At 39.3% G+C, this 9613-nt stretch overlaps 1 protein-coding gene and 1 long non-coding RNA gene across 4 annotated transcripts in view; one reads left to right on the top strand and one right to left on the bottom strand.

The window, feature by feature from the left end:
• CUNH3orf33 (chromosome unknown C3orf33 homolog) overlaps positions 1-6954 on the top strand; it is an 11560-nt gene extending 4606 nt beyond the window's left edge. For all 3 annotated transcript variants that reach the window (XM_019532630.1, XM_019532629.1, XM_019532628.1), the window contains 3 exons: positions 3884-4037; positions 5805-5965; positions 6557-6954. In XM_019532630.1, coding sequence (XP_019388175.1) covers positions 3884-4037; positions 5805-5965; positions 6557-6823 — 582 coding nt within the window. In that variant the 3' untranslated portion in view covers positions 6824-6954. The remainder of the gene's footprint in view (positions 1-3883; positions 4038-5804; positions 5966-6556) is intronic.
• LOC109308367 overlaps positions 1-8200 on the bottom strand; it is an 18767-nt gene extending 10567 nt beyond the window's left edge. Inside the window, exons 1-2 of the long non-coding RNA XR_002100590.1 lie at positions 6994-8200; positions 3330-3332 (exon numbers count right to left, since the gene is read on the bottom strand). This is a non-coding gene — a long non-coding RNA (uncharacterized LOC109308367). The remainder of the gene's footprint in view (positions 1-3329; positions 3333-6993) is intronic.
• Positions 8201-9613: the final 1413 nt, after the last annotated feature.

The following is a 9613-nucleotide window of genomic DNA, read 5'->3' as shown; positions in this document are numbered from 1 at the left end:
GGATGTGTATTCCTCCTTAATATAGAGTGCCACGCCCCCACCTCTCTTTCCTATCCTGTCCCTCCTGTACAGCCTATAGCCCTTGACATTCACCGCCCAATCATGCGTTGCATCCCACCACGTTTCCGTAATCCCCACTATGTCCAGGCTGGTGTCAGCCAGCAGGAGGGTGAGTTTCTTCTGCTTGTTACCCATACTACGAGTGTTTGTGTAGAGGCATTTGAGGCCTCCTGTGGATGTGTGTACTGACTCCCTAGTCACAGCGTTACCCTGGCCCTATCTCTTACCTGTTTATTCACTTTGCTTCGCTCGTTGGGCTGTAGTTGTGGGTGCTATTGGTCTGGCAGTCCGCCCTCATCTTCCCCTTCCCCCGACGAGCCTAGTTTTAAAGCCTGCTGGAGGAGGTTTGCCAACCTAGAAGAGAACACATGCGTACCTTTAGGGGAAAGGTGGAGCCCATCCCATCCCAGCATGTCTCTCGTCATGATGTGCCGGTCGTGGCTGAGGAAGCCAAAGCCCTCCTCCCTGTGGCCGCATCAGGTCTGCCAGGCCATTCTGTCTGGCTCATGGGGCCCCTAAAAAATTTAGAAAATTAATATTAATCTGCCCCTGGCTACCTGTCAAAGATGACAGGGCGCCAGCAACAGCAGGACCCAGGTGCAGCAGCAGCAAGGCCCACCCAGCCCCACCCCACTGTTAGCTCCCATCCTCAGCTGGAAGCTTCTGCCCAGCAGAGGGTTCTGGCCTGGGACCCTGGGGCTGTTCCCTGCCTCTCTGTCCAAAAGCAGAGAATCAGGTAAGAATGGGTGGGGGTGGGGGGAGGATCACCGCGCAGCAGGAGCCAGTCTGGCCCAGCCAGCAAGACTGTGGTTTCCAACTGGTTCCTGCTGTGCCATGTGGTCCCTGCCCTGCAGCCAGGAACTGCGTGGTGCTGGAGCGGCATGTGGGTAGCAGTGGGGCGAAGCAGTGACAGCAGGCAGAGAAGGAAGGGAAGCAGCAGGGGAAGGGTAGCAGCGGCAGGTGTAGGGGGAAAGTGGCAACAGGAGGGAGCACAGAGTCTCAGGGGTCAGGGCCAGTGGCAGCAGGAGCCAGCTGGGAACTGTGCTGTCAGGAGGCGTCCAGTGGCTCTGTGCCGCGCTGCGCAGTTCTTGGCTGTAACTCTGGGACCGCAGAATGCAGCAGGAGCCAGCCCGGTCTCCGCAGTTCCCAGCTGGCTCCTGCTGCCTCTTCTATTGCAAGGTCCATGTGCCTGCAGCTCTCGCCTTAGAGCCAGCTGCCTTCCCTGCCCCCTGCCACACAGGTCCTCGGACTCTGCCAGGCCAGGAGTGGAGAGGGCCCTGCCCACCACTTCCCTGCAGAGTCGAGCACAGGGCTTCCCCAGTGTGGGAGCTGCAGGCATGTGGTGTGGAGTCCCTGTGATAAAGCAGCCAGGAAGGCTGGGCCTGTCGGCCCCTGCACACAGCACTGGCCAGAGCTGCTGCGTGCCAGTGCCTGCACCTGTCATGAGCTCTTTGAGCGCCTCCTGCTGCTGCTGGCAGTAGGGGCTGTGCACCATGGGGGAGAGGGGGTGGCAGGCTCCTCACACCCCACTAACCTCACACACCCACACTTGGTCCCCACAACCCCCCATGTATGTACACACCACAACATACCTTATGTCCCCCACACCCCACCATACACAAACACAGTATAAAAGAGTGAGAGTTCATTTTTGAGTTATTATGCAATTCCTTCTACATACAGTACACAAACACAAATCATGACCAATATTTTTTTGTAATTAAAATATGTTGTAGTAGGTGTTTGACTTCTAGTGTATGGTTTGTTTGTTTTCTGGTCCTAAGATGGCAACCCCACCCTCCCTAAAGGAGTATTTCTGTGGGGGTGAGGGGAGGGATGTCTGGTGGCAAAGGTCAGGGGGTGGGACTTCGGTGACCAGAGGGCGGGGCAATTGTCAAGGAGTGGGGCGGCCCATGTGGCCCTTGATAGTTCACTAAAACGTGTTAAGCAGCCCTCCAGCCAAAATAAGGGCCTGCCCCTACTGTAGCCTTCTAGAGAGACAACAGTACAGGCTCCTGGTCTTTCATAGCTGTCTTGTCCTGCATTAAGTCTGTGCATGTTCCCATTGTTGTGGGTAGACAGCAAGACAGTCCTATCTTAAGGATGTCCCTGCCTACTATAGAGGTTGCATAGTTCATGCATTACAATTCCAAGCATTGTTTTTTGTACAGGTTACAGTATCTGTGTAATTCACAGGTGTTTTATAGTTTACAAAAAATTACTGCTGTTTTATTTAGCAACTGTAGTGCTTAACATAGCTAATTTTGCCTTCCGTATTTGAGCCTAAAGCTGCCTAATATTATTTAAATTCTTGTGATTTAAGTTTTGTTCCTAACTTTACCTTACCTAATAATAGACTTATTTGTAGTTATTGATGTGAGTCTGTAACTGCAGCCATTAAATCCTTCTTAACCTAGATATTTGCGTGTGTATGGTGTTAACAAGATTTTCAAGGTTTTGAAAATGTTTGGCTGACTTTTGGACCTTGGAACACAAATTAGATTTGATTCTGAGCCATTTTCAACCCCAGTTTACAAAGGATTATTTACAAAACCTTCAAATTTACTGCTTGCAAGGTCCCATATTTTTCATTCCCTAGCAGAGAACCTTGCAGCATGCAGGACTGAAGATTTAGTCAACACATAGAATAAAATCAGAGGAAGGGGTGTTCAATTTCATTTTTAAGGCCTGGTATGTCACTGACTTAAATGAGATAAGGATTTGTCCTTTAACAACTATGTGAATAGATTCATCCAAATTTGTCCTATAAAGGCCTTTTTATCATGAATCTCTAAAGATTAAATTTTTAACATTTCAGTTGTGCCATTATGGTCGTATACAAGACTTTGTTTCTAGCAGTGGAAGATATCCAGTATTAGATGCTGCGTCTCCCCTCTTCTCCCCGTGCCTTCTCCAGACCAGAGTGACTCCAAATGACTCCGGTCTCTGGAAGGCATGGGAGCATTTCCCTGTAGCACAATTCCTTTTGGTCCCCAGGACTTCTACTGGGTTGGAGCCGAGTTATTTTTTTTCTCCCAGAACTGTCATTTTTGATTTGGGAAAAACAGCATGAACATTTGTACACTTGTGACTTGCAATAGGAGAATGGTGATTTTTCCCCTTGTATGTGGCCTATATCTTGTATCTAGCCTTTCCTGTTTCAGCATTATACTCCTCTGATTACTGCAGTATCTTCCCAACTGGCTTTTTTCTATCCACAGAATGCTGCTACTAAATAAGTCTGTCAGTTTAATCCCATAATTCCCCACTTTCTGAATCTCTCCATTCACTTTTATTCAAGAAAACACCAAATACAAGTTTCTTGTGACCACTTCAAACTCTGCGGAACTCTGCTTTTCCTTCTTTCCTGCTTTCCTTGTTTTCCCTCCATCCCCTCCACCCTGTCACTGTTTCTAAACTTGTCCACACTGGTCATACACTTAAACTGCCACCTCTGTGGCTTTTTCCTGGACTCCTTCTGCTCATCTCTGAGTCTCTTACTTTGTCAACATTTAGCCCCTTTTTAAAACAGTTTTTGCCTTTCTGCCTAGAGTGGATGCTTGTATATAAATTGTAGATAATGTCTGTTGTTGCCCTTCCCCTTACTTCTGTGTGTCCATCTGTCCTCGGAACAAAAACTGTTCTTAAGCTTTTGGAAAGGGTAGCAGAAATAAACAATAAAGTATAATGAAAAGTTTTAAAATAGGATGTAGTAAATGGAGTTTGCAGTATTCATCTTGGCAAATATTGGATTTAATAGGTTGGGTTTTTTTAAGGTAACATGTATTTTTGATTACTTTATCTTGTTCTTCTATTTCAATAGACAACTAAATTTACAAGTGCTTTGGATATACCAGTAGAATTTATAGAAAAGAATGTGAAACTACGGGGAAGATTACGTCACATAACAGAGAAGGGATTAGAAGTTGAACATATTCCAATCAGCCTTCCTCTCGTGTCCTCATTACAGAGAAAATGTAAGTAAAAGAGCAGGATTAATAGTGACAAAATTACATGTCTGCCTATTTAATAGAATTTTCTTCACTAAGCTGTCAAAAATCTGTAAAACTTGAGCTGTTTGATCTTTTAAAAATTTTTGTAAATGACATGTCCTTGGAAACAGCTGGGTATATACTACCTGGAAAAGTTTTGTCTGCACAGTTACCAGGCTGAACTTAGGAACTGAGCATCTGAATGCTCTTTGTCCCTCATTTGGTGTGTTGCAGTGGCTACCTTACTTCTCCTCTTTGCTTTGGCCTCCCTGCCAGGTTAATGAGGTGGATTTGTAAATCTCTGTGGACATTTGAGGCATTTATGTGGACCTGTACAAGCTACCACCCTAAGCAGTGGATCTTCCTCCTTCTCAGCAATATATTAAGTAGTAGGCAAATATATATCTGTATAATAATGGACATGCATGGGTGTTTGTTGGGTAATGGCCTGAATTTTTAAAATGCATATCTTAGAAACAGTGATCATTTTTAAAAGAACAATGGAAATTGAATAAGGATTGAAAAATGCATCGAGAAATTCATGACTATATTATGAAGTTTGGCTCTGATTCTTGCCTCTGCTGAAAGTCCTTTAGGGTTAACTTTGGTGGTATGCAGGTGTTATAAAGATAGTATACCCTCTGGTTTAACATGAAACATTTAAACAATACAATTGGTGCGAGAATGGTTGCTACTGCAAATCTGGAGGTATTGCAAGTTTCAAAGCAGACATGGGCATTAGGACTAGGATTTACAAAGTAGTCTTAAAAGCCTAAGTGAGTTAACACAGAAAATCTATTGATATTAAATAAAGAAAATGAGAATTTCCACCGTTTCAACAGATAGGATTAAAAATAGCTTATATGAGAGATCCTGAACCTATAAGCATGTATGTTAGCTAATTTCTAACTGAAGGGGTTCAGAAACAACTTACTGTATGGATTGTTCTTGTATCCAGGTGAAGCACTTGCTAGAATTTACTACTGGAGAAAGGATAGTGGCCTAGATAGGCCACTGATCTTATCCCATGTGAGAAATCCTATATGCATAACTCCTCTGATTCCTGGGATGTTGCATAATGCCAGTGGATCGCAGATCAATGGATTTTGTTTTGAAGATTACAACTTAATGAAAAGGCCTCTTTAATATATTAATTGATGAATAAGAAAATCAGAAAGATCAAGCTGCACTGGTAACTTTCACTGTATCTTCTCTATGCTGGGGGATTTATTTTTACATATAAATTTAAATGGTATTATCTTTGCATAAATCTTGCTGTAACCAGTTCTGCAGTTAGTTTAAAAGATGTTATCAGAGGCCTGGATTTGGAGTGTTTTGATATCATTGTTATGTTGGGATAAATGTCAAGAAAAATCCTTTGGATTTTGATCTTGTGTCAGTCTTCTACTTGTGTGAAGCAGTATATTATAACAGAGTGAGATAGAGGTGAGAGGGGGCAAAAATCAGATTTTTTAGGAAGTAATATTTTCTAAAGAAAATTTTGAGATTAAAGTGTTACAATATAATATCTGGGAACCTTTCTTTTCTTGGCATGGAGTACATCTGTGTGCTAGGATATGTTCTCAAAATTCCATAGCTTTTCTGACTAATGTGGAAACTCAGTTTTAATCGGGGGAGGTGGACTAAGTTGATTTACAACAGCTGAGAAGCCAATGAAGTATGAGGAATTGTCTTTTGTATATAATTGTATAAGAATAATGCTAAGGAAGAATTCATGTTATATTTATTCAGGGCAATCAAATGGCCTTTTGCTGATCAGACTTGCAGGAGTGGAACTGACACCAAGAGGTATGGTCTGGTTGCAAGAAGAGTTAAAACCATCACAAGTGATGTGGTTTCAGCTTCTTGGACGGAATAATTTGGTGCTTGATTGCCTTGTTTCAATTAATAAGGTAAATGAAGTAGCAAGGAGGAATAGAGGAGGTTTTTAAATAGTGTATTTATACTTCTAAGATTTTCTCTGATTATGGTGTGAAATTACATGTCCTTGTCATAAGGTTATTGCATTAAAAAATATACATGCTGGAATTTATGCTAGCAAGTATCTTTCCAGATATATGTACGTAACTAGAATTGAAAATATGTATTTCTGAACTGAGTTGACAATATTAGTGTAGTTTTTCGTCACCTTTAATAATTCTCTTTGCTGCTAAGGTTTGCAGAAGCCAGATCTGCAGTTTAGTGCCCTGCAGTGTCATAAAAGAGTTTTAATTAGTCAAAAGTACTGATTTATGAAATTGTCCCATTGATGCCTAGGATAGGTTTCTTGTAGAATTAATTCATTTAAAAATTAATTGAATTCCTTCTAACTTTTAATGTTTTTTTTCTGAAAAGTTTAGAACTTGTAAAGGAGAGTTTTTTCCTAACTTGCAATGTCTGGGCAATTCATACAAAGAATTATGTAAAAATGTATTGGCATTGTCCTTTGTATAAATCCAAGTGAATACAAAAATGAAATGACACCTTTTACTTTGTTTTTGTAGAGTAGATTTTTCAGCATATGCTTAAATGAAGAGATTTTGAAGCAAGGGCTTGGCAAAACAACACATATTGAAGGACTGCATCATGGCTCTCAACTCTATTGGAAGCTTCACAAAAGATTTATTCGAGCAGAACTAATGGCGGTGAAGAAAAATAAAGGAATATGGAAAGAAAAAAGTAACCTTGAAAAAATCAGAGATCAAATAAGTAGTAATAAATTTGTACAAATGTTAAAACAATTCGCAAACTGGTTAAGAAGCCATATTTAAAAAATTACATGGGAAGAACCAGTTGCGAAAATGCTTTTGATACTGATCAAAGTCCACTTTGTAGGTATAAATGCAACACAAAAGCTTATGAGAAAACACTTATTCTCTAATTTTTGAGGCTTCTTCCTCAAATAAAAAAACCCAGAAAATTCTTAGTAACCACACCTCACCTATAAAGTGTTGTGTAAGATTAAAGTTCAAAGTAAAGATATTTGTTAAGGTGTTTTTAGGTCAAGATTAAAAATAAACAAACAAAACTTCCTTTAGACTGTTAGGTCAGATTTTCAAAGGTACTAGACTTCTGCACAGGTGCAATAGTTTTAGTGGAATTTGCAGAAGATTACAAATACAGGATATTACAGAAATATTAGTGCATAGTATACTCCTTAATTATACAACATGAAATAGATTTGGAAGAACAGTCTGCCTGAAAAGTGAAATTTAGTTTTAAGTAACTCTTGACAATACTACTTTTTGGTTTTTTGCATTTGTGTTGCACATGACCATTTGTTTGGGGCCTGCACAACAGAACATATGCCCACTTTGTATTATTTGTGTATTTTTAAAATATGTACATGTTGAATAACTAGTTATACTATATTGTTAATAGAAAATGTGACAACAGCTTTTCTTAAAAAGAAGTAAAAAAGCTTCTACCTCAAGACTTTTAAAAACTTAACTTGGAAGCAGAATATATGAGAAGTTAGTATATCAGTGGATTACTTGTTAAACTGTTTCTTTACTTGTAGCACAGCAGGTTAAACTTGTAAATAAGGAAAGAGAAAAGATAGCTAGTTCTTTCTGTTTCACTTATGAAAGCACACACAATTTTAATTTAGCTCCTCAACTATCTCATCACTTGAATAAGATTTTGAAACTGAAGTTTAAAAGGTCAAAGTATAAAAATGCCTTAAATTGAAAATTCCTGATCTATATCTGTAGACTTTAAAAAAATACAATGTATTGAAAGTGTATGTTAAGCATATAACTTGAAGGTATCATAGCTGTATTTGAAAATATGTCGGAATGAAGTTTTGGGTATATTGTTATGATTATTATTTTACACTCAAGTTCATTGGTCTGTGTTCATCCATGAAATTAAACAACATACAATAAGCTTCATATTTTCCTCCATTCTTATGTTTGACTATAATTTCTTTAAACTTGAGATTGTTTTCTTAACATGTTGCTATTCCAAATAATAAATATTTAAATTAAAACATACAAAGCATATCTTTTAAACTCTTTCCTTCCTTACCTTTCCATGTGGTTTCTTGCTATTCAAATATTGGGAATGGGTAGTATAAATGCTAGTTAGCTAGCTAAGCTTTATTCCTCTTAAAGTTGGCTGCTATCATGCCATCCTTTTCCCCTGGCTAGAAAACAGTTACAGCTTTACAGCTGCTGAAGAAGCACCCAGTGGTAGCTTCAATAATTAGCTAGCAATTTCTACAGAAGGATTAAATATGGGGGGGAAAGTAAAGTATAGCCAAAAAAAATCCCCACCATTTTTCTTTCAATATTTAGCATATGGTAGGTTTTTATGATCCTGTTTACTAGCTTTCCTTTGTCTAGAACCAGCAAACTGGTGTTAGGATAGGATACATTCTGTTCAAAGCAGGATAGGCTGGTAATTCCAGGATATGTGGAGAGAAAAAAAAAAAAACACAACACACAAAAAACAAAAACCCAACTTTTTCTTTAAATCTTGTCACTTTAGCTGTTACTTGAAATGTGGCATGTTCACATAAAGAAAAGATTGCAGTATACCTGATAGGTTAGATGGGACTTTAAATAGTATATTGTATGTATATTTGGCAAAATTGTGTTCTTAAAAAGCCCAATATAAATTGCTGTGCTTGAGCTTTAATATTTGTGACTTTCACTAAGACATATTACTTCAGCTTTCCTATTTTTGCAGATCTTGCTTGTGTTAAAATAAATTGTAAAGGAATTTGGATTGGTTGAACATTCAAACAGGTAGGAATATAGCCATAGATACTATGAAACCTGCTTTCTATGCCCAATTTTCTGACTAACAAGATTAAAAGTCTATGATAAATGGGAGTGTAGGAAGTTTTATCTTTTATGGTTACTTCAGGTTTCCAATGATGTCATGAAATACTTTTTAAAAGAACCCCCCGCCAGCTTATTCTGTCCAAAACAGTACTTGTGTCATGGTACTACCTGCCTCATACCCATGTAGAATTCCTACTAACAATATCTTAATTGCACAGATTTTAGTTGTCTGAACCAAAACCACTGAAATTCTGGCTTGTACTACTGTTTTAAGTACTTTAACATTTTTATACGAACTGTTCCTTATTCCCAAGTCACTGGTTCCTGTAATAAGGTGACAAGAAGCTTTGTGGCCTCAATTTTAGACTTTTCATCATAGCAAGATGTCAGAAAAAGGAGTAGGAAGATGGGGGCAGCAAGTGATTTTATTTTTCCCTCATTGGTGATTTTTCATTTTTTAATAGCCCTTTTGCCCAGGAAAATTTCCCCCCCAATCATCAGATTGTATGTATAATGCAATAATAAGAACAATGCTAGTATTAGGTTACCTATACCTATCTAGCAGGAACATACCACACTTCACTGCTGAGCTTCAGGTAAACTCATGGTCTCAGGAATAATTCTTTTTTCCTCTGTCACTTATGGATTTTTTTTCTCTCTTCCTTCACTTGCCATTTTGAACCAGCTTTCCTAGACTAAAGCCTAATTATGCATACCTATATATAGGTTTTTAATGGGACTCCTCACTGCTGTGTTTTGAGTGCCTTACAA

The sequence above is a fragment of the Crocodylus porosus genome, unplaced genomic scaffold, assembly GCF_001723895.1.
Source record: "Crocodylus porosus isolate Cpor-Errol unplaced genomic scaffold, CroPor_comp1, whole genome shotgun sequence".
Taxonomy (NCBI): Eukaryota; Metazoa; Chordata; order Crocodylia; family Crocodylidae; genus Crocodylus; species Crocodylus porosus.
The sequence above is the reverse complement of the archived record's forward strand: the minus strand, read 5'-3'. Positions and strand labels throughout refer to the sequence as shown.